General features: G+C 54.9%; 1 protein-coding gene across 2 annotated transcripts in view; it reads left to right on the plus strand.

Annotated features, from left to right (window-relative positions):
• The first annotated feature begins 6362 nt into the window (after positions 1-6362).
• RGS3 (regulator of G protein signaling 3) overlaps positions 6363-24516 on the plus strand; it is a 79226-nt gene continuing 61072 nt past the window's right edge. Inside the window, exons 1-10 of one of the 2 annotated variants that reach the window (XM_080562536.1) lie at positions 6363-6377; positions 6568-6700; positions 10579-10728; positions 17805-17855; positions 19370-19428; positions 20082-20176; positions 21057-21125; positions 21759-21819; positions 23352-23442; positions 23781-23848. In XM_080562536.1, the coding sequence (XP_080418662.1) occupies positions 6366-6377; positions 6568-6700; positions 10579-10728; positions 17805-17855; positions 19370-19428; positions 20082-20176; positions 21057-21125; positions 21759-21819; positions 23352-23442; positions 23781-23848 (789 nt within the window). In that variant the 5' untranslated portion in view covers positions 6363-6365. Of the gene's footprint in view, positions 6378-6567; positions 6701-10578; positions 10729-11365; positions 11748-17804; positions 17856-19369; positions 19429-20081; positions 20177-21056; positions 21126-21758; positions 21820-23351; positions 23443-23780; positions 23849-24516 lie in introns of those variants that run through there. The other variant, XM_080562537.1, reaches the window with a different exon arrangement.

Here is a 24516-nt window from a genome sequence, read left to right on the forward strand (position 1 = left end):
CTTCTTGTAGCGAGGGGCCCAAAACTGAACACAGTACTCGAGGTGCGGCCTCACCAGAGCCGAGTACAGGGGGACAATCACTTCCCTAGACCTGCTGGCCACACTGCTGCTTATACAGGCCAGGATGCTGTTGGCCTTCTTGGCCACCTGGGCACACTGCTGGCTCATATTCAGCCGACTATCAACCAATACTCCCAGGTCCTTCTCTGCCAGGCAGCTTTCCAGCCACTCATCTCCCAGCCTGTAGCTCTGCTTGGGGTTGTTACGCCCCAGGTGCAGGACCCGGCACTTGGCCTTGTTGAACTTCATGCAGTTGACCTCAGCCCATCGCTCCAGCCTATCCAGATCCTCCTGCAGAGCCTTCCTTCCCTCGAGCAGATCGACACACGCACCTAACTTGGTGTCATCTGCAAACTTACTGAGGGTGCCCTTGATCCCCTCATCCAGGTCATCGATAAGGATATTAAAGAGGACTGGCCCCAGCACTGAGCCCTGGGGGACTCCACTAGTAACCGGCCTCCAACTGGATTTGGCTCCATTCACCACAGCGCGGGTGTCGGGGCGTGCAGGGCACATGCACTGCCTTCAGTGAGGCCGTGCCGCCTGGCAGACCCCTGCCCCATAACTGTCGTGCCTGGCCTCAACTTCTGTTCTGTTAATTTCACGGGATTTTCCCTCTTTCGATAACCTGATGAGGTAATTAAGTAAACTCACAGTGCGAGAGGGTAATAGGTTGGTCGTAGCACCGCGCTGTGTTGGGGTGGTGCTTGAAGCTGGGAGCGGTAATTGGCAGTGCAGCCTTTTTCCCCAGAAAGCATGCATTTTCCTGTGGCAGGGGCAGTATCGTAATGGGGATAGTTTGCGGGCGTTCGTGAGACAAGTTTATAGGTAACGGTTATAGCTTGCATTCCGTGTAATAGCATGCTGGGGATAGCGCGTGGCATTTGGAGCACACAGAGGTCAGACCTGAAGGAAGGCTTGTGTGCGTGACAACTTGATTACTTTTCCACTTATAGTGATTGAATTAATAAAAGGCTATCACTGTACATTCAAATCACGTCTCTCGAGTCTCATTTCCAGCACGCTTTGTTCTGCTGTTAACTCTACGGTCACCCTGTGGCTCTCGGAGGTGAGGTGCTGCAGCAGGTGTTGCATTACTTTTTAATGAAATAACAACTGATTGAGCTGGTCCGTTTGTAACTGTAACAGACGGTGCTAATGCCGGCCTTGGACAGGCTGTCGACTTGCTGTTGTTAGAAGAGTCATCAGAAGCTTGGTTTGTTTTCTGTTTTGCCAGAGGGCGAGGTTGTTTCCTATATGCCTAATTTAAGAACAAAGCAAGGCAGAGTTGTGTTATTGTGTGGCGGAGGGGGTAGGCTGGAGTTAAAACGGAGATGATGCTGGCCCAAAGCCAGGGGCACGACCCAAGGCTCCTCTGCTCGTGAGCAAGGCTTGTTACGACGGACCCTCTTTCTTGGATGCAATGGTCACTAACAGAATAACAAGAGTGCGTGTGCTTCACTGTAAGCTGTAATTCATGAGCTGTAAGTCATGTTTTATATGTTTTATACGTGATGAGACCAGAAAAGGTATTTGAGTATGGAAGCTCTGGAGCCGTGGGATGTGATGCCAGCTTGTCAGCCTGTGGTGGCCTAGGATGGGTATACCTGAGGAGAACCCACAATCTGATTCCCTACAGTTTTGTGCTGTTAACTTTATTTTACAGTGTATATATCCTCTTTATTTATTTATTCATGTTTCCCGCTAAATTAATTTGCACAAATTTTCTGTTCTGCAGACTGTTGAAACAGATGATACCATCCTCCTGCTCTCCCTACCAGGGTGGTTGCAAAAATGATGCCTGCAGGTGTGAGCCAGTGGGGTGAAGCCATATGTGGCATGGTTACTTGAAAATATCCGCAGTGCTGGGATACACCATAGAGAATTGGAGAGGAATGTGCTTAGATCTGTTTAGAAAACTGATTCAGGTTTTACAGCCTTAAAGAGAAAATAAAGTTATAGTTAAATTCTTAATTTCACTGAAGGAAGGAAAAGAGCATTCTTACTCTTGGAAGAACTAACTTGGAATCCTCGTGAAGTTAAGGCAGTTCTTGTTTTTCACGTGAGATAGTTGGTCGAGTTGAACACTTCTCCCAGATTATTTTGGTTTATTTTTTAAGATGGAAATGATCATTAGGTTGCCCAGTCTGACCTATATAACAGGTGTCTCCACCAGAATTTATCTCAATAGCTTGTTCAAATAAAGAATCTCTTTGGTAAGGTAAACTTGACTCCTGACCTCAAGGAGAAGATCATTTATTGCTTTTCTTGGCAGGTGGTTTCAATGACTTGTTGTGAAGTTTAGGCGCTCAATTTTCAACATGATTTTTTTCCTCATTTATATACATAAAACCTCACTCATTAATGATTTAATTCTACGTGAGAACCTCAGCAACTTGCTTTGGTTAGGTCTTTGTAAATGAGTTCTGTATATCAGACTACCAGGAACTTGCTTTACGAACTCATTGATCACCGCTTTCCTAGTGATTGCCTGGAGGTGTGATCTCCGATTTAACCAAGTGATTCATCAGTATTAGACAAATCTTGTGGTTCTGTCCTTAAAGGGTTTTCTTCTGGCTGTCCTCAAGAATTGGATCACCACTGACAAATAATCAAGAAGAAGGAATTGCTGTGCTTGCCTTCTGTAATTTCTCAAGGTAGCGCTGTGCACAGGAGTCTGGCTGTTGTGGTTGCAGTAACCTTCGTGCTCTTGGAAGGGCTGAGGGCCTGCAGGTCTCCTGCGTGGCTCAGCAAACACCGTGGTGTGGGAGATAGCAATTTCTTGCTTTTCTAGCATGTAGGCCCTGGGAGTGTGGTCTGCATAAAGAAAAATTACAGTTGCTATCAGGTGAATTCTTGTTTGCCTAGCTGGAAATGCTGGCTGCTGTATAAATGGGGTCAGTACACCAACGGAGCTGCTGTGGCAGTACACTGCATAGTCTTTAACCATTAGGTCCCCAGTGCTCCTCTTAGGTTTGCTTTACTTTTCTCAGATTAATTTCTGTCACCAGAACTTGTGAACATCTCCCTGAGCCAGTCTTCGAGGAGATAGAGCAGATGTTCCAAATGTCACAGGGCTCTTTCCACCTCTGCTGCACCTCTGAGCTTCTAAAAAAGCTCAGAAGAAAACACTAATGTCAGGTGAATTACTCTGAACACCCACCTTCTGTGAGTTTTAAGCCTGTGGTAAGGGTGGGCAGGAGGCTGGTAGCCTGCTTGTTTTTCTCAGAATTTCACAGAAATATTACGTCTATGTTTCTGTTGCAGTGGACAGAGAGCTTACCGAGTGCCTTCTGTACTGTGCGGAGCACACCGTTAGTATAGATGGTCTTGAATCTTGCTTAACTTCTGTGAAAATGATACTTCAGTACCATCGTGACCAAATAAATGATTTTAAAAAATTACAGACTATTCTCATGTAGAGTAGTTACCGGGGAACAAATATATAATTTCCATTATTGTTGAAGCCCTGCTGTGATAGATGTGATACAAGGAATGCAGGTCCTGTAATATTGAGGCTGTCAGTGACTCAAATGACATCTGGTTTAACCTTTTCCCCTTCTCAAAACTGGGGAGGAAATATGCTGTAAAGTGGTTCACGTACCCGCCGAAGCTCCGATCCATGCAACCTTTGCTCTGTGCGCTGAGCACAGCCCCGCTGGTTCTGCCAGGGTTGCTCTCAGGCTGCAAGGTAGGTGTAAGTAAGGCTCTGTTAGTCCCTGAGCCTGCAAATTGTTGAGTGTATTCCTACCCCGGTAGGCTTGTGAACCAATTCACACCCCTTCCCCCTCAATGACACGAACCCAAGCCCGTGTCTTATTGCCTCTGTCGGTGCTTGTAACAAAGAGGAGACCAAATGTTCACAAAGCTGAAGGCAGGCACACAGCTCAGATCAGAGTGACTTCAGTGGTATGGGATATTGTTACAGGCATTTGTTTTTACTAGTTTCTAGTTTAAATTTGTCTTATCTTAGAGACTGTCCCTGGCTGCTCTGCTTTTTTCGTTTGTTCGTTTTTGGTTTTGAAAGCAAATAAGTTTATTATTTTTATTTTTAATATCTTCCAAATTGTCAAGTATAACAGTCCTGAAATTTGATTCCAATGTTTCCAATCATTCCTTTTTCTCCATTTCCTATAGAAAAAATAGCTACCGCAAAGAGGAGCCCAGTTCCCAGTGCAGCGTGCTAGCACGTAGGTGCCACTCACACACTTCTCTTCCAACCTCAGGTCTTGTAAGGGTAGATCACCTCTGATTAAGGTTCTCAGATCCAGTTCTTTCATCCCTGAGATATCATTCGGGGATCCTCTTTTACCATAAGCCAATTCAGTGGTTTTGACTTTGAAAAATGACCAGCCTGAAGTTCTGCTGATTGAATAGATGTTCCTATCTGACCGAAGAAAGATATTTGGACAAATTATGTGTACAAGCTAAGGAGCTATTTTCAGCTGCATGTACCAATTATTACATTAATGGTAACTTTGTTAATTCACTTTGGAAGGTTAATTCACTTTCCTTTCAAAGAGGAAACCTGTAGGGTAACCTCTGATTTGCCTTTCATACTGCTTGCTTGCATTTGTTTCGCCATGAATCTTGCTTCTGTTTGTACTGCAGCTCAGAAAGACCTATTTTTCCAGGCCTGAACTCTGCAGCAGGGTCAGACATTATCTCACCTAGACAGATGAACCTCGTGCTCTTTAATAGCATTGGAAAAGTGAATGTTTTCAGCCTGGGGGAAGGAAGAACCCCTTGCTGACTACAGAGAACAGAGCTGTCACGAAGTGAGGTATGTAATAATCAGGCTATGCTCTGCTAATTGATCCAGAAGGCAAATGAATCTAGAGAGGTGGCTTAAGGTGGCCACGTTAAGGCTGAACTAATGGTATGTCACCACCCAAATGGGACAGTTTTCGGTGACAGTAAGCTGTTGGACCTGCCTGGCAGTAACACACACCTTCATTCCTGGGGTTCGGTTTCCAGGCCAGAAAGAGTTCATTTTCCGCTGGATCAGTGAGCTAAGCTGGCTCACGGAGGGGTCGGGTAGTGCCAGACGCTGGGCGAAGCAGCACGAAGCAGAGCCCAGGTGCCCAGTGCCTGCCAGCTGGCAGAGCAGCTCAGCCGCCGAATGTGAGCACAGCGTCGGGCTCTGCACACAATTCAGCTCAGGAGACGGGCAGTAACTTTTTAAGCTGTTTCGGCTTAATTGCTTTGGTCCGTGTGACCACACCAAGGCAAAAATCATAATTCCCGTGGACCTTTTACTAGATTAAAACTTATCTTTTATGAGAAATGTTTTAAAGACTGAGGTCGATCGTTATATCATTTTTATTGCATTAAACTGAATAAGCAACAGCTTAGTACTTAGCATTTGTCCAAAGCCAGTAATCCACAGCAACACTGCAGGCTCAGAATTGGCTCAGAAAAACATACCTCTAGAAGTGTCTAATTATGCTGTAGCTATATACTAGCTGTGAATGTTAAGTTTAATCCCTAGTGTGATAAGGATTCTCCCCTGCTGAGAGGTGCAGATTTGCAGGAGCATGGTGCCTCGAGTGCATCCTGCCTACGGTGTGAGCGGACACGGAAGCAGCTTGGCAAAGGCAGCAGCGAGGACCACGTGGGGATACGGTGCTGGTGCCGTGGCTGGCTCACGGATTTGAGCTCCAGTGGGACACGCAGGCTCCAGGATGCGAGCAGAGCCGGTGAGGTGTTTCTAAAGATACCCTTGCAGCAGGGGAAACCTGTCTCTTGGTCCCAGATTGGAAAAGGATTTAGTAATCAGCCAGTCTGTGGCTCTGCTGGTTCCTCACTGGCATTTTTCAGGGAAAGACTGCTGTGCTTGCTGCAGAGATGGTGTCGGGGAACTCCTGCTACGCCCTGGACTCGATGTCTGCTGCAGACCCCAGGGAGAGAGGGTTGCAGCAGTTCCACTGCTGGGAGAGTGCTGAGGTTTTGCGTCCGCCCGTTATGGCAGACTTTGGCAATCCCAGCAGGATTACCCAGAAATAGCCTTTCTGTTCCTAAAAATCCTCTTGTCGTCTGGGAAGGCAGGTAATTTTCCCAGCCTGATTTAGTTTTGTTGTTTCAAAGCCAGCTTTAACCTTGGAAGTTTTCTGTGAGTGTGTAGCACCGTTTTGCCTGGCATAACTGTGCGAGCACATGTTTGGATTTGAATATCCAGCCAAAGGCAGATCCTAGTGCTGACAAACTGAAGTTTGTGACGGAGAACTGTGTTAAATTTTAAAAGAAAGTCATTAACTCCCAAGCCAACCAGCTGAATGTGCAGTTTGCTGGGGACTGTAATAGAAATGCAGGTTAAGGTCAGTCTCCAGGGGTCTGAATGTTAAGAGGGAAGTTAGAAAGAGTTGGTAACTCGCTGTTGGGAGCCTCCAAAGAGCGGGGCACGTCTCCACTGTCTCTTCCTGGCACGCAATTTAATTTGTGACTTCTAAGTCACAACCTCTGCTCCCTTTGGACATTTCTGCGCTGTTTTTTCCCCCTCCTTTTCAGCAGTGCCAAGGTCAAAGGCTCGTGGCAGCTAAATCACAGCGTGAGCGCCGGGTGCTGGTGCTCGGACGTTGCTGGGGCGAGGGACCGTCCTGCGTGGGAGCGATGGAGCAGCTGGGAGCGCCGCTGCTGGCAAGTGAGTGCTCGGGTGGTTCCTCCGCGGAGCGCGCGGTGCTGCTCTGCCTGCTGTGCGAAGCGTGCGTTACAAGCGGGCAGGTGCCTGGTTATCACCGCCGAACCACATCCCGGTGCGTGGAGGAGACGAGGAACCGTATCTCCCGCAGGCCCTTGGTGGGGTGTCGGAGACGCCCAGCTCCTTGTGGGACTGCGTTTGCCAGCGGCAGACCGTGGGGCTTTCTGTTAGTGCCATGCGCTGCAGGATGGAGTGGGCTTGAGCCTGCTGGGTTTGAGAATTAGGACTGATTTTTGCAGCTGATGAACCTCAATCCCTCTGCATGTGTGGGGCTCCCATGGCTTTGAACCCTCAGAGTCCCACAGGGACTCTTCACCTCTTCTGTTATTTTGTTTGGATGGGAAAAAACCTCTCTAATGGGATTCTTTTACCCAAATCTGTGAGACCGGCTGCTTTAGAGAAACTGTGCATTTATTTTTTTACTGTCCTGTTTGTCTTTCCTTTGGCCTTTTAACAGCATTTTGCAATAAATACAGGGAGAGGGGAGACTTTGTGTGAGCCTGGGGAGCTCCTAGGAGACAGGATGGCCCCGTGAGACACCTCCAGCTGCGTGTGGCCCTGTGCCAGGGACTGCTGCAGGCTTGGCGGTGCTGGAGAGGAGCAATGTAAGCTGCGGTCTTGGTGCTGCCGTGGGGATGTGAAGTAGGCAAGGACAGGGCAAAACTGGGGCTGGTGCGCGCTCTGCTTGTGTTAACAGAGATTCAGGGAGATCGCTGGGGCTGTGGAGTGGGTCCCTTGCTTGTTTCCCCAGTGGGACTGCTTGGTGTTGTGTGTTCTGTGGGTTGAGATGTGCTGTGCTGGTCACTGATAGCTGGGATGCTGTTCCCTGAAACATGCAATCCCACGTGTCTTTTTTCAAAGGACTAGTACATTTGTTGGGATAAATTCTCAATTTGGATGGTTCGCAGATGGAGATCACCAGGAATGTCAGCAAACGGGTTCAGCTGAACAAAATGAGGGGAAGAGTTTTTATAAGTGTGAAGGGAGAAATGTTCTGAAGTGCCTGTTCCCCTTAGAAATCGCTCTGTATCCCTGAGCAGTGCCCGTCCAACCTGATTGCTGGTTCCTGATTGCCCAGGACAGAGCCTTGACACCATTTACCTGTGAACTGCGTGTGGTGCTCCAGCATCAACAAGGCTTCTGGGGGACGCGGTGAGGGATGGATGCTGGGGCTGGTGGCAGGGTCCTTCTTCAAGCCTCCCGTCCCAGGGGGTGACAGCAGCTCTGCCTGTGACCCAAGGCAATCGGGAGGCTGTCTTCTGGGGACCTCCATCTGTGACCTTGCTGTTGGAGCTGTAAGAAAGGGGCTTTGAGTCTTCACGAGGTCTGTCTGCACCCCCTGCGGCTGGGATGATGAGGAGTCCCCGGACCCTCCCTGTGGGGAGGAAGGGAGAGCTCCTGTAATGCTCCGTAACGTCAAGACATCTGACTTGGTTCCTCTCCCAGGTGCTGCCTGCGAGGACTGAAGGGGTTCATCCCCCCAGCTTGTCTGCTTTAATCCCTACCCACGCAAAGCAGCCGTGCCAGATGTGGGAATCCAGGTACTTGCTAGGGCAGAGATGCTTTAATCGCTGAGCCCCAAGAGCTGGGTCAGGCCTTTCTCCACCTGCACCCACTGTGCTCCACCAGACCTGGCCCAGGTCCGAGCTCGCTGCTTCAGGTGCCTGTAGGAGAGGCAGGAGCCAACAGTGCCGGCTCCCCCATGTGTCCCCAGGTCACAGGGTCCTGAAGGACTGGGGAGCTCCAGAGGCTGCAGGTAGCACGGGGAGCTGTGGGGCCTCCAGGTAGCCAAAGGAGTTAAATTGGTGGCCCAGGCTGCAGGGCCTGGACCTGTGTCACTGGGCTGCATCTCCTGCTCCCCTCACTTACGTCTGACAGCGTCAGCCTCACTGGGAAACAGGGATCTGGCTTTCCTCTGCGCTCACATCCTGCAGTGTCATGGGAAAGGACAGGTGTGGGGGAGCTGCAGAGAAACCATGGAGCATGTGGGAGCTCCTGGTGCTGTGGCTCTGCCTGTCCCACGGGGTTTCTGCTCGCTGAAATAACCTCTGCTGCTTGTGCACCCTCTGCGTTTTATGTAGGGTAGCAACTAAAGAAGAAAACACATCTTTTTAGGGTCCTCTTCTTCATCCCACTCTGATCTCTGGGTCCCTGTGGAGGGGACAGGGGACAGACCTGGAGCCTACTGAGTGCAGGAGGGCTGCTCAGGTGCTGTGCTGTGCCATGCCGTGCTGTGCCATGCCAGCAGATCATCTGTGGATGGTGCCTGGTGCCTCTTCCTCTGTCAGTGGGGATGGATGTGGATCCCTGAGCAGGTCAGTGGCTCCCACGCAGCCCGTGTGGACTCGGCTCTGGGGCTGGTGCCATGCTTGTGGCTTGTGCTGCTGTGTGCAGAAGGGATAAGGAGGCACCTGGCACCCTGCCACTGTGGGGCAGGATCTCTGCACGGGAGCTGCCCGCAGAAAGTCCAGGACCTTGCAGGCTCTAAATATCTTAGGAGGCAAGTAAAGCGGTGGGCGGCGTTAGCTGGCTGCTTGGCCAGGCGCCTTCTCAAGGCCTGTGCAGATTGCCAAGGTTTGGGCTGAGCCCTGTGGGGGGCAGGCAGCTCAAACGGGGCTGAGCTCTTTGTCTGGGGCCTTTGGAGACTCCGGGCAGTTATCTGTCTCCTCCTGATGCCCAAAGGGGCTGTGATTTATGGCAGTGGTACAATAGGTGTCTGTTGGCAGTGATAAATTGGGCTGTCCAGAGAGCATCCCTCCCTTGCTCACTCTGTTCCTTCTGTTGCTTTTCCTGCAGTTTCAGACAGTTTTACTGGTGTAAATCCAGCTGGACCTGCCCAGCACCCCTGCCAGAGGGGAAATTCCCTGGTGGGGGAATTAACCTGTGACTCTGCAGCTCAGGACATCCCACGGGACGTTAGCACTGCCTCTGCGTAAGGGCAGCGTAAGACGGTTGTGCTGCACTAGTCCCGTGCTGCTCAAATCTGTGGGAGACACATAGGTGGATATTTATGACTTTGAGTAGTTAAACTGGGCTGTGGTGGTTCCTCTGCTGTGAGCTGCGTTTGGGAGGTACCTCTCCATCATGGCTCCCATTTCTGGGTCTTTGCCCTTTGGTGGTGTGACGGCTGTGACCAAGGAGGGGCAGGCTGGGGCTGCTGTGCCATGCGCAGGGTGCTGGCCACAAGCAAACCCCGCGATGCCTCCTCGCACGGAGCCTCCTTGCTGCTTGGAGCCTGAGCTCTTCAGCAGGTTGTGGGCTGGGTGCTGGGTCCAAGCTGGCACCTTGCAAAACAGTCCTGAACACCAAGCAGTGTCACGGCAGCATCTCCAGCGTCCTGGAGAGCTGCCCATGGGCTAATAAAACCTGATGGGGCCAGTAGCCTGTTTTAAATATAATTGAAGGTAACAATTGACCAAAGAGGCTTTGGTGTTGACCAAAGCCTCTGGGATGCACTTGGTGCGCGGCACGGTGAGGGCTGAGGCTGCAGCTGAGACGTGCATGGGGGTGACTCCCTCTGAGCATGGGGCTCTGCTCTGGTGCAGCACTGGCTGTGGCATATCGCTGTCTCTCCTCTCCACCCTTCCTGGGCAGGGGGTAATGGTGTGGGAGAGGGGCAGCGCTGCCGGCACTTGCGTGGAGCTGGCCAGGGGAAGCTCGGCACAGACCTGGCAGCGTGGTGTCCTGGAGAAAGTTGGGGGCAAGGCAGGCACACCCTTGTGGCTGTTAAAACAAGGGGTACTGCAGAGCCTGCGACGTCCCCTGTGTCCCCGCTCCGTGTCCTGGCCCTGCCTATTCCCATCTCCTCTTTTCTCTGGCAGGGACGGGGCAGAGCCCCTGGATGCTGGGGCCAGAGCACGTGGCGGCGCTGCTGGAGGGGCGACGTGGGGCTGCACCTTCCTCCCCAAGGAGGCAGAGGGGGCCATCGGGGAGCAGGAGGAAGATCAGCCACGCACGGGTGAAAGGGAAAGGTAAGTGATGAGGGTGTGAGCGCGTCTGCAGGTGAGCCTGGGGCTCAGCCCTGGCTGGGAGCGTGGGGTGGAGGGCAGGGTGCGTGTGTCCAGCGTCCTGGACTGTGCAGGAGATGGCGTCTGGACTTCTGGAGATCGCCCCCCCCGTGCAGCCCTGCTTTGTGGAGCAGGGCTGCATGGAGCTGTGGGTGGGAAGCAGAGAGCTCTGGGCCAGCCCAGGCACCGGGGAGAGGTTTTGCTCAGAGAAACCACCTCCACCTTTTCTCCACACGCTGCAGAGCTTGTGCCCACCTCTGGGTCCCTCCCAGTAAGCTGTGTAACCAGTGCCTGCAACTGGTGGGCGCGTTGCCAGCCCCCAGGGGCTGGGAAGGGCTGCTCTGGGGTCTGCAGACCTGTCCCCTGCAGGGCTGTGTGCCTCTTTCCCTGTGACAGGACAGCACGCACTTAACCCCTGCCCTGCCGCCCCTTCCCTCCTTGGTTAATCCCCCAGAGGTGAATTCTCCTGCACCCCTTCCTTGCCTGTGGAAATTTCCCCGGGGAGCTGTGAATGCCACTGTCCTGAGCTCACGCTCGCCAGCCCGATGGCAACCAGCAGAATTACAGCCTGGCACGGCGAGCGGGAGAAGAAACGTTGCGAGGTTTTCCCTTTTCCCAGCAGTTTGTTCTCGGCGCGTGGGCCGGGGCTGGCCGGGGAGGGCAGAGGCTGCTCGCAGCCCAGTGCTGGGGCCTGGGCCTGTTTGTTCACCCAGGTGCGGTCTCCATTCAAATCCGCGGGGCCAATGGGAGCTGCGCCGCTCAAACGCCCGGCGGTTGGACCGCGTCCCTTGGAAACCCGGCTGCACGCCCGCCTGGCCCTCCTGGCTGAAACGGCTGCACGGCTTTCCCAGGCGAGCCGGGGGGGCTCCAATTGCTGGCTAATTAGAGGTGTCCTGCCATGGAGCCCGGCAATGTCCGCAGGGTCTCGCTCTGCACCCGCCGGGCTGAACCCCTGGGAGCTTCCTTCTACCTCAGCACCTTCGGTAAGCGGTGAGCCCCCGGGGTGCTCGCGGTGCCGGGGGGGCCGTGGCTGTGGCCCTGGGTGGCACAGCACAGGGAGCCGCAGCAGCCTGTGGCCAAAGCCCCTGTGGCTGTAGGAATGGCAGGCGCTGCTCCCCCAAGGCGTTAACGCTGAGCAGCCCGCTCGCTTCTGCCTCGCTGAGCTGGAATAATGTGTGGCTCGATCGAGCAGGCACGCCGGGCAGCGCCCTGAAGCCTGGCTGCAGCCGCCGAGCAGTGCCGTAGCGCTCGGCCAGAGGCTGAACACCCGGGTCGTTTCGCCCCCTGGATGGGCACAAGCTGGGATTGCTCTGTGGGGCCGGCCAGAGCCGCCACAGAGCCCCTATTTCCTTCCTTGCTATGTGTGGGTGTTTCTGTGGCCGTCCTGGTGCTGCCGTGTGGGCTGAAGAAGCCCGCGGGCTGCGGTGGGCTCTGTGGCCTGCAGCCGGCCTGGCGGCGAGCCCTGTACGGCCACCCTGAGCGGGTGACTGCGGCAGCAGGTGTCACGGCCTTTGCTCGTGGTGTGCGGCAGCTTGTCAGAGAAGGAAGCTGGGTGCCCTACACCACCTTCTAAAGCAGAAGTTTTCTTTCAGAGCTGCTGCTTGTTTCTGTAAATGAGCAGTGCACACAGTCACATGAAAGAGCCATGGGGGTGTGGAGAGGGTTACGTGAGAGGCCTTGGGCAGCCAGGGCTGCTGCTCCTTCCCCTTTTGGATTTTAAGCGTCAAACTTCTCAGGACAGCATGGAAGCTGAAATCCTCTTGTGTTTGAGCCAAAGACTTTATCCATGCCCAATGTTGTGAGTTTTGTGGTGCCTTTTGCACCTGTAACTGAGCTGGGGCCAAGCATCGTCTTTGCAGCCACAGCTCCCGTTGCAGGCTGACCAGGGCTGGCGAGACGTGGTGCTGCGAGCGGGAGCACCCAGGCAGGGCAGGGCCAGCACAGCCCCACTCTGTGGGTCACTGAGGTCACTTCAAAAGGGCTGGTGGCAGGGCCTAAGGCCTTGGGGTGCTCTGCCTTGTGCCCATGGGGACCTCCCGCACAGACACCGCTTTCCCCTGCTGAGAAGGCCCCCTTTTGGGTAGGACACCCTGCTCGTGCCCTGTGGTTCTCATCTGTCCTGGCCTAGGCAACACCTGCATTTTCCCTCAATGAAACCAGAAAACCACTTTAAGGAGCAGAAACCTCATTTTTCCATTCACCAGAGATGACCAGCAAGGACAAGATTTTCCCTCCTGCTGAATCTGCTCCAGACAGATGCCATTCGTGTGTGCCCTCCTTTAGCCCAGCAAACTTCTCTCATGGGTGGGAACTTGTTCAGTTACCAGCTCCGCTTGTTCCTACCTGCTTTATCCCTGTTCTCCTTGTGCCGGCTTTGTTCTTCAGCTTGAATCGCCTCTTTGCCAGCTCCTGGGGGCCAGAAGGACGGGTGCTGGGTGCCCTCTCAGCAGCGGTGCTGCGAGCCTGGCTGAGCCCTGCTCCCTGTGATGGGGCGTGCAGCCAGGAGCTGCGTGCGGGTCCTGATGTGGGATGAGCTGCCTGCTCTTTCCCCTTCCTCTGGCTTTTCACTGCACCTATTTTTATTTATACTAACCTTATTGATCCAGGCGACTTGGGTGAGCTGTGCTGGGCCCCCCTGCTAAAACTGTTTCCCTTGGCTCATCTTAGGGGTGCGCTGAAAAAGGTAAACCAGGGGAAAATCTTTTTCTGACCTTTTCCTTTTGGTGAGTGGTGGAAATGCAGCCTAAGAGCTTGCCTAGACAGGGGTTGTGTTTCTGCTCACCCAGTCCTGGAGGAAGGTTACTGCTCTGTGCATCTCAGAAAATGTGACTGCTGCCACTGAGCCGATCTGTCCAAGTGCATGAGTTGGTGCAGCAAATCCTCTCCACCAGCTCAGGCTGGGCCGGCTTCTTCAACAGCAGCTTTGCTGTCCCATCCTGGCCCCATAGAAGCACCGGAATTGCTGCAAACCCAGGAGTGCTTCCCCTGCATGAGTGGGCTGGGACACCCTTGGGGTCAGGCAGGCTGGCTGGGGCATGTGCATGGGGTGTGCGATTTGCCCTTTGTGGCTTTAGAGATGCTTGGTAGCAAAGGCATTGAGAGAAACATTTCCTGCCCCTCATGGGAAGGAGAGGACCTTTCCCACTGACTGTCCCACATCCTCTCCTACTGCGGGCCAATATTTGGTACTTCTGGTGAAGGCAAACTTGCTCATTTTCTCCCTGCTCTCTTCAATTTGGTGCTGGTGTCACCAGCAACAGAGGGGCCACAGGCACTGCCCCTGCACAGCTAAAACCAGAAGCAGCGGCAATGCACCCGATGCCCAAGGCCACAGTCCCATCTGACCCAATCCCTCGTTCCTTGGCCCTGGGGGCTGCCCCCGGATCTGAGTGGCCCCAGCCACTCTCAGGCCAGGGCTGGGCATAGGAGCTTCCTCCCCCCGAATTACCCAGCACAAAAGCTTCCTTTCTCCTCCCCAGGGCTTATTCATTACTGGCCTGACTCCTCGTCATGCTTGGTTAGACAGGGCGTTCTGCTTTTGCGCTGCAGTGGCTGTTAAATGCTAATAGAGGAACAGTGAGATGGTTCCCACCGCGCTGGAGATCTGGAGATAGCAGAAGGGTTAAAATCTTAAAAGGCTGAGGTGGCTCTGGTGGCATGAAACTGGAGGCGATATTCTCATTGTCATAAGTTGATATGAGATAGAACTGCCCTGATTTACCCCACCTGAGGAAGTCTGTGTCCTGTCTTTATTTCTCGCCTTGCTTTCACTTGCACGTGTACACAGGCATACATTTCCACATGCACACATAGGTGTGCACTCTCAAACACGTACACACACGTGAGCTGGAGAGAGATTTGAAAAATTTCTGTCAACATTCTTTTATTGAGTGAAAAATGAGGTACAAGTTCTGTTAATTGTTTCAGGTTAAACAATCCCGTAAGATAAGATATCCCCACCCCAGTAAATGCACTCCTTCGGTGTGTCTTTTACAAAATGGTTTTGTTTTGTTTTGTTTTGTTTTTTAAGTTGAAATGATGTCTAGATGTGTGCAAATGATGTCTGCAAGTTAGTTTTGTGTGTTTGTTTGTTTGTTTGTTTGTTTTTTGTATGCCAGGGAAAAGAAGCGTATCTGGGCTATTTTGCTTTGGACTACATAAGATGTTGCACCAGAGATATTTTCCGTCTGTTTGATTCTCCAGGAGTGTTTGAGAATGTTTGGTTTTGGGTTGGTCCAGAGCAATTACACAGATGTCAGACCCTGCATCACCCCCAAAATCTGCACCTCGCACCCAGGCTGGCACGGCGGCGGGCAGCACCTCCCTTGGGAGCTTTTTCAGGAAGCCTCTTGGGGGGCAGAGCCTGCTCCCAACACCGGCAGCGTTTTACCAAGACCCCAGCAAGCGCTGCCAGCTGAGCCTTCGTGCCAGTCCGGGTGCTGTGGGCAGGCTTTGGGGCTGATGCAGAGTTGTTGGTGTGTGGGAATAAGGACACGTAGGGGTGAGATGGCGGAGCAGAGCTGCTGCCCGCAGACCCAAGCCCTTGCTCAGCCAGGGGGGGTTGCGTGCGTGGCCCTCCCAGGCGCTGGGGCTGTGACCGCTTGGCTGTTCAATGCTGGGAATCAGCTGCCTGCGGACAGGTCCAGGCAGTGCCAAAAATCACAAATTGCAGCTCCAGATAAGAAGCGGGAGCTTGAGGATCTGGCATGGGTGTTGTGAAAGGCAGCAGGAAATGCAGGTTGGGTTCACAGCCGCGAAAGAGCTGGATTTTATTCTCAGCTCTGCTGAAGGGCCATCACCTGCATGCCGAGCGGGCTGTAGCAGTGTGTTCTCAAGGTGTGGATGCTGTGTTTGCAGATGGTGACTTTACTGCCAGCCAAAGGTGTATTTGGGATTCTCCTTTGTTGGTTTGTTCTTTAGAAATAATTCTCCCATCTGGTCCTTGTGTCTCTGCAGAAGGCTTTCAGAGGCCGAATCCTAACCACTAGACCACCAGACCATTCAGAGGCCGGCCTGGGTCCTCCAGCCTTTGCACTTGGGTTTCAGCCGGCCCTGTCCCTGACAGACTTTGAGCTCTCTTCTAGTTTATTTCTCCACCTGCAGGGGGGCAGAAATGCTCTCAGAAGTGCTCTCACTCTGCCCTCACCAAGATCTGCTCCCTTGGCTCACTACCTACCGCTAAGGGCAGGCATGGCCGCCCTGGCCTCGGCCCTGCCAACCCCCTTTGCTTTTTTATCCTTGCCAGGGCTCCTGGGGCCGTGCCCGGATCTGGTTCTGACGTGTCCCACCTCCGGGCAGACCCGCTGCTCTCCCCCTGTGGGAGAAGGGAGGCAGTCCCACAGGAGGGAGCAGGTCCGCCGTGTGTTATGCGGCTCACTTGGCCCCATATCTTGTCGGTGGGTTGGAAGCACGATCTCCTCCCTGCTCTGGTCTCCAAGCCCTGCAGTAATGCAGCTTGAAACTTCCTCCCTTGTTTTTGTCATCCACGGCCAGAGGTGCTCGGTGGGTGTCTGGCTTGTCCCCTGCTTGCTCTCCCCACCCCTCTGCACAGCGTCAGGCACTGCTGTGTGACTCCTGCCACAGACTCGGTCCCGGCTGCGGTGGTTTTAGCAGCTTGGGTGGATCCCGATGGTCCAGCCGGTGCCGTCTCCCTGGTTTGCTCCCTAACTTCCATCTTTTGGTCAGTCCGATTCTGCTCCTGGTGCAGACCCTCAGAGCCCAGGGTCAGCTTTTTAGAAACGGTGTTGGACTTGGAAAGTACGACTCTCGCTTTGGCGTTGTGGTGGTCACGTCTCACCCCCAGGCTGCCGGAGCCGTCCTGCCTGGGATCTCTTGGCCGCTCCTCACTCTGCTCACGGCGATGAGGGGCACCGGGCCCACAGCCTGGCGGGGGGCTGCAGCCGAGCCAGGGCATTGGGGCTAAGGGTATCTCCGTCCAGTCCTGCTGCAAAGTCACGTTGTGTTCATGTAGCTCCTCGAGGCTCTCCCCGACCCAACCTCCCTGATCAAAAGCCCTGGGCTGCAGGACAGCGCGGCGCTGCTCGGCCTGGGGTTGGCAGCTGCTGGCCTCGTTGGCCACCTGACAACTATTCAGTGTCAAAACACGTCCGAAACCATTCTTGTTTAATCCTAGATTAAAGCAGGCATTGACTCTTGGTTTTAGGAGATTACCTGTCTGCTACCAGCCCCAGCTGGCTGGGATCCCCATGGGACGCAGCCCCGCGGGGAGGCTGCGGTGTGGGTGCCCTCCCCATGCTTTGCTGCCCGGTGGCTGGGCTTGTGCAGCGAGCTGTGTTGTGCTGGCCCTTGTCACCGCGTCCTCTCTGCTTGACAGTACCCATGATAACGAGCTGTTTCTGGATGTGACAGCCACTGAAGGGCTTTTAAAGCTTCCCCATTTCCCCCGCACCACCCGGCTGGGTGAGGCGTGCAGCAGGGCAAGCAGGGGGGAGGTGTGCGAGGAGCGCGGTCCCGCAGCAGCGGAGGCATGACACCGGGTTAGTGCCTCGGCTGACCCTGTGCAGGCACCTTCCTGCCACCAAAAGCCACTGGTTGTCCTTGGCCTTCGTCCAGGCCATCTGCAGCTTGGCCTGCTGGCACCTCTGCGGAGGTGACAGCCCCGTGACCACACAGAAGCTCAGGAGAGAGGTGCAGGGGAAGTTGAATGCGGGCAGGGGGAGGATTTGAGCACGCTGCATCCATTGGCAAGGCTAAGCTCACCCTCTGCTAAATCCAACTATTCGCCTTGATGCTCTGCCTTCCTTTCTGCCATGGACTCCTGCCTCATGCCAGCAGCTTACTCTGTGCTGAGAATACGGTATTCAGTTTTTGTTGAATGCTTTTTGCATCTGAAGGTGTAAGAGTTTTTTGATAGCAGATGTTCTCACCTCTTTTCCCTGGCTCCCTGAGCGATGCCCTGTGCCCAGCGCAGAGCAGGACGCCTTTGGCCCTGCACAAGCCTTGGGGCTGTGAAGTCTCCATCCTGCTGAGCGCTGGTGCGAGCTCTGTCTCACTCACTGTCTCCCCTCTCCTTCCTCCAGGCCAGCTGAAGCTGTCCATCGAGCTGCGGGGCCGGATCCTGGCACTGCATGGTGAGTGTCACCCTAGGGCGTGTGGGGAGGTGGCCCCAGAGCCATGGGGGACTAGCGGTGGGGACAGCACTGCCATGCCCTGCCTTTGAGCTCTTTCAGGCCTGGAGGGATTTGTGGTGCCTGTCAGGAACAGCTCCACAGCACAGCAGTTCTTTGGTTTAGTGGCCAAACCAAAATTTCTGGAAACTTTCATTTTCAGGTGACCACAGTGTGTTTTGTGTTCCAGTTATATAAAGTTTTTATTTTGCTCTGTATGAAGACATAAAAAGACCAAAAAAAAAAACTGGAAGAAAATCTGAAATGTTTTGTCTCCTCTGAAATGTCCTTTATATTAGCCAAAAATATTGGCAATAGCCAACTTACGGCCAGCCTCGCCCCTGCCTGCTTGTAATGAAATGGGGGCAGAGGATGTTTTGAGACTGGTGGGGCCACGAGGACCGGCTGAGCCATGCTCAGCCCCTGTTCTTCTCCACTTGCTGCCCTTTTCCAGCTGTGCACGGAAGCTTTGTAAAGACACAACAGCAGGAAAATGTTTTTTGGCTCCCACCAGCCCAGTTCTGACACCAGCTTCACCCCAAATCCCTCCATCTGGAGCAGCCTCAGCATTGATGCGAGTCACTGTCTTATTCTGGATGTTGTCCCTCAAAGTGGGGACTGGGAGACGAGAAATAGTCGAGCAGAGGCAGAAGTGCGGCCCAAGGCCTGGGACCCAACATCCTGCCGCATGCACTGGGTGCTCAGGGTAGTCAGCGTGTGCAGGAGGAAGCTGTGTGACGGCGGGGTGATCCATCCTATTTCTTCATTCTCCACCCCAACACCTTTAACCCCAAAGCAGGTCTGTCTGGAGCAGGAGGCTCCTGGTGGAGCCTGTCTTGGCAAACCTTGCAAACTGCTTCGGAAGGCACCAGAGGGTCTTGCAGAGCCCCTTTCCCCTTGTGCATGGGGCTTTCTGCCCAGATTACCATGTTTCTTAGGAACACATCTCCCTCCCTGACAAAGGCATCATTGCCTTGCTGGGAATGTTAGGAGCGAGCTTAGCATCACCCTGGGAGCCTGTCCTGGGCTATCGGGGCTCTGCAGCTCAGATATTGCCTCCAGCTGCATTGGGGAACGGCAGGGCTCCCCACTGCTGGCAGCAGGATGGTGCTGAGTCCCTGCTGGCACGGCTGCCTCGGGATGCAGCCCTTGGTGTTTAACCTGATGGGGCGTTTGGCTCCAGGGCAGGGAGCACAGAGGTGTGTGAGGTCCGGCAAATGAAATACAACTTGCCATCCGGACGCTGAACTAAATCTGCTGCCATCCTCACCACAGGTGCCAGCAGAACACGGCTGTGTTAAAGAAAAATTACAGCACAACGCCTGCCTGTCTGTGGGTGCCTGGCGAGGCCGGGCTGCGGGGAGCTGTGCGGGGTCCGGCAGTGTGAGGCAGGTTCGGCCCCGCAGAGCAGAGCGCTGCGGTGCCGGGAGATGCCTTCCCCGGTGCTTTGGGCCTTGACTGCCTCGTTTCCTTTCCAGTCATGGAAGCGAAAGGTCTGCTGGGGAAGGAGTGCCGGCCGTGCAACTCCTACGTGAAGGTGGGTTCTGCTGGGGCTCTGTGTGGGGCGCTTCGCGCTCTCTTGGGGTTTTGGGGTTGGCTCCTCCAAGCGTGCTCTGGGCTGCCTGTCTCTTCTCTTTCCTCCTTGGGCTTCTCTGTCCTGCTCTGGCTGAGCACCCGCAGCGTGCAGGGAGGTGGCTGGCCTCTTCCCAACCTCATGGGGTTTGTTGGCACAGCAGAGAAGGAAAGCGGAGCACACCCTGGTAAGGGCTGTGGTAACCATTCGGTGCAAGAGCCTCGCGCTGGGTGACCGAGGGAGAAGCGCGTGGCCAGCACCGCGTGGCCCCAGGCTCTCCTGGGAGGCTGCTCCCACCACAGGGCACGCAGCGCAGCGAGCATCTGCCCTGCGCGGGGGCTGCGGGTCGGAGAGCAGCCAGCAGCATCTGCACACGTCTGCCCCTGATTTTCTGCTGTTCTCCTTCCCCTGCACTCTAAGGAGTTTTGTAGTACAATTGCTTGGCATACATAGGGTAGAGCGATCTAAGCCACCCGTTAGCACGGGCTCAGTTGGATCTTCGAGGCTTAGCCACCCGTAAAAGTGGCTGTGCCGTCTCCTGCCACCGCAGCAGCAGGGCTGCCAGCCGCGTGCTTGCTTTGAGGTGGCTGATGTGCTGCTTGTTTCCTTGCATAAAGATGTCGATCGTGCCAGATGCCGACTGGAAATGCAGGCAGAAGACGAAGACTGTGCCAGACAGCAAAAATCCCGTCTTCCACGAGCACTTTCTTTTGTGAGTATGACGGGGCAGCGGCAGCTCCGGCTCATCGCCCAGCTCTGTTCCCACTGAGTGGTGGGGGACCCGTGTGGCTGCTGTCCTGGGCACCCTCGCGACACCAAGACGCTGTGTTTGCTTTTGCATTATGGTCTGTAATAAACATGCATCATGCATGAGCAGGTCTGCTGCTGAGATGAGGAGTGACAGACGTTATTCTGCTGTTTTTTGTAGCTGAAATGCCTTGAACTTTTGGGCAGGGCTTTGTGGAGGCTCGTAAAGCTGTCAGCACACAGCATGGCAGTGGCGCTCCCGCACGGTTGGACTTTCTTGGTGGGCAGGATTTGGGCAAACACACTCCATTTCCTAGACTTTGCACCTCTGCAATAGTATGGGCACTGGTACGAAGGAAGAAGGTAAAAGGATTTGCTATAGCTACAGCATGTTTCTGCATGGGAAAGGAGCTGTATGGCACATAATGTTTCTGTAGAGCTTGTTATTGCTAGCAGACCAGTCTGTCAGTCCTCTGTCCTAGTGCAACATCTAATCTGGGTCAGAACAGTTATTTCAGAGCATGAACTGTTCCTTGTACTTGCTCTTCAATGGTGGATGTGTGTCTTTCTGCATGACGCTTTTTTTCTCCTTAAACCACCTGAACAGTGTCCCCAGCACCTGCCCAGAAGAGGTCGTGTCCCTTTGTGGCTGTTTTTTCAGGGATGAGTAAATCAGGGCAGCAGTGGCTCATGTGGGGAGATTGCCACCCGGGGTGATGCTGCAGTGCTCCGTGCAGGGAGCAGAGAAGACCTGGCTCTGAGGGGGCCACGAACACGGGGGCAGCCCTTGCTGAGCGCTCCTGTGCAGAGCAGTGCTCATGGGCTGTCCCCTCTGCTTGTTACAGCCCAGTGCAAGAGGAGGATGAGCAGAAACGTCTCCTGGTCACAGTCTGGAACCGAGAGAGAAATTCCAGGTATGGGGCTCCGAGGTGCATTTTGGTCTCTTTAAAACGGGGCCGGCACCACGGTGAACCCATCATCTGCTCTGGCCACCCCACATGAGCTCCTCTGGTGCCTCGGGCCTCGAGCGCTGTCCCTGACGTCAGTGCAGCACGTGCAGGCTGGGGAGAGGGAGTCCTGCGCTCGGCACTCTCTGTCCACATTGCGGCTGCTCAGTGGCTGTCACCGGGGCCAGCATTTAAACATCCCGGCTGCACCACTGGGTAAAGCCAAGTGGGGCTGGGGACTGGGCCAGGGACTTTCCCTCCCTCCTGGGGCGATGCAGGGAGGAGGAAAGTGCAGCAGCAAGGGGCCTGGCACCCTGCAGGCTGCCTCTGCCTCCTTGGCCAGGCTCTTGCCAGCAGCAGGGAGGCTGGAGGTGATCATCAGGATGCTGCTGCCCAGCTCCTCCCTGCCTCTGCTGCAGCCAAGCCGTGTGCTTACACCACGTTTGCTCAAAGCACGGGGAGAGGGGCACGTCCTGGGCACTGCCCAGCTGTTGGTGTGGGCAGGGGTACCTGCGGGGTCCCTGCAGAGATGGGCATGGGGGAGATGGTCCGCGGGGAGGTTTCAGCAAGCACTCACTGATGGTCTCTGACTCTCTGCAGACAGAGTGAACTGATCGGGTGCATGAGCTTCGGCGTGAAGTCCCTCCTGGCCCTGGACAAGGTACCGCTGTGCTGGAGTGCCGCGTGTTGGGCTGGGGCTGACCCTTGCAGGCCGGTGGCTGGATGTGGTGCACCTTTGGGGCAGGAGCAGGGAGGAGCCGGCTCCTCGCACCGTGGGGCAAAGGTGCTCGGAAGGTGCCCAGGAGCTCCGTGGTCCCGCTGCCAGTATGGGCAGCCACTGGGAGACTGGTATCGGTGTGACGGCCGGAGGCAGGGAGGGGGAGGCTGCTGGAGGAGGGGTCCGAGGCAGGGGACAGTGGGACAGTCGCTCCTTTCTGTGGGGACACAGCAACCAGGGGCTTCACCAGCTGAGGTGGTGCTGGGGAGGGCGAACGTAGAGGTGGCCGCATCTCGAGATGTTCCTGGAGGCAGCGGTGCTGCCAGGTGCCCGTGCTGGTCTGTGTCCCCGCTGCGACCACTGCTGCTGCCCCAGCCTGGCTGCCGCCTGCTAATACAGCTTTCACACCGCCCGGCTTTGCCTTCCTAACGAAGCCTGCAAGGCTCCTGCTGTACACGGCTCCTGCTGACCCCTCGAAACACTGAAATGTTTCATCCTAGCCACCAGCGGTTAGGGTTTTCATCCCTGGGCAGCCCAGGCCTGGTGCTGGCACATCCGAGAGGACCTAGGGAGGCTGCAAGGGCTTTGTGGAAGTGTTAAATTCATCCCCCGAGGTGTGGAAATGTGCTCCTTAGCAAGAGGTTAAAAAGGAGCTATTTGTTGCAATTACCTGAGACAAGGATAAGAGGTAGGCTGAACAAATGAGATGCAGGGTGTTTTTTTTTTTTTTCTTTTTTCTTTCTCTCCCAGCAGTGCAGATAATTAGAGCAGCTCTGAACTGCAGCTGTCCCCAGGAGCAGCTTCTGCTCTGGTCATGTTTGTCCCCTGCAAGATGTCCCCTCCTTGTCAGACTTTTTTAGACAGATCCCTCTCCTCTGGCCTCTGGGAACGTGGGTCCTGCAACCCCATCTGACTCCGAGGCTTGGGCCGGGCTGTTTTGTCCTCTGTTTTCTGCTGGCTGCCAGGGGGGCAGTGGGAGGCTGCGGTGGCTCCCTGGCAGAGATGTGAGGGGTCCCCAAGGCCAGCGCTGCGCCCCCGCAGCACAAACATGGGGCAGGGGCAGGGGGAGCTCCGCTGCGGGGCACCCAGCTCTGCTGCAGGTTGGTCTGGGCACCCAGCTCTGGTGATGAGGCCGGAGCCGTGGGCTCCCTGCGAGGCTGCCAGCAGCTGCAAACACGATGTGGGTGGTTTACTTGGGACCAGCAGCTTGCCTGCCCCGTCTCTCCATAACACCCTAGGATCTCATTACTGTTGTGCTGGTTGGTCACTCCTGCACGGGCATGGGAGTTTAGCGGTCCACGTCTCCTAAGAGAAGGGCTCCAGGCTGCGCCTCCATGCACGAGCGTGTCCGGGCGGCCTCACGGCTCTGGCCAGGGCAGCTCCAGCAGCAGGACCCCTCTGGAGCTTTGGGCAACCAGATTGAATTAAACGGGGCTGGAGTACCTGCATCAAGCAGCTTCTCTCCTCCCGCCCAGGAGATCAGCGGCTGGTACTACCTCCTCGGGGAGGACCTGGGCAGGACCAAGCACCTGAAGGTAGCTGTGCGGCGGCTGAAGCAGAGCAGAGGTGCGTCTCCCACGGGGACTTGGGGCTGGGCTCTGGCTCTTGGGGTCCGTGCAGGCTCGTGGGGAGCTTTCTCTCCTGCCTTGGTCTCCTTGACATGCTGCCAGGGCTGGACAGAGCAGGGTGAGGGGGCATCGCCTGTTCCACAAGTGCAGACCCCCTGGGGCTTCCGTTCAGGCCTGCCCTGGCCCAGAGATGTCCCCCTAGCACATAAAGATCTTATTTATGGTGTGTGGATGTGGCATGGGGGGAGAGGGGCTGTCAGGAGCTGTGTGCTGTTGGGTTGATGTGGCTTTATTATTATTATTATTATCATTATTATTATTATTATTTTCCTTAAGAGCCAGTGCCGGGAAGTCAGGGCGCAACGTGCGAAAGCCAGGACACCGCCAACATGAAGCAGCTGATGGTAGGTGCGGCGGGGCTCTGACCCACGAGGTGCGTGGGGATGTGGGGCTGGGAGCCGCCGGGAGCAGAGCCCATGTGTGGGGCTTTCGAATGAGCTGGAGGGTTGGCGTATTATTGAGGATGGTGCTGAGGTGGGAGCTGCGTCATCCTCCCTATTGACACCATGGTTTTTGTAGGCAATTAGTGTTCCCAATCAAGCACTGATTGGCGGAGGTGGGTAATGGGGCTGGTAACCCCACACTCGCTCCCTGTTGCTATATAAGGACCTCCTTGTTTTCCAATGTATCACCACAGAAACAAAGTACCAGCCGTGTACTGGGAGTGACGGGAACCAGGAGCGATGAGGACAGGGCTGGCTGGCTGCCGGCAGCACAGCCTCGGCCCCTGGCCGGCTCCAGGGCTCCACGGACGGGTGCGTCTGCTCCCCTCCTCCTCCCGGGGCCGTTTGCTCTGGGAAGGGAAAGGCCCACGGTGGAGCCTCAGTGATTTATAGGAGAGGCGAGGATGGGAAATGGGAATGCGAACACATGGCCTGCATCGGAAATGGGGCTCAGCCGGCCCCGTGATTTATCTGTGCTGAATTCCGCTTTGCTGCTTCCCTCAGCTGCGTTTTCAGTTATTTGTTTTAAAGCGTAGGACTGAGCAAGACAAACAAAGCCAGCGCCCCTC

The sequence above is a fragment of the Anser brachyrhynchus genome, assembly GCF_964034855.1.
Source record: "Anser brachyrhynchus genome assembly, chromosome: 19".
Taxonomy (NCBI): Eukaryota; Metazoa; Chordata; class Aves; order Anseriformes; family Anatidae; genus Anser; species Anser brachyrhynchus.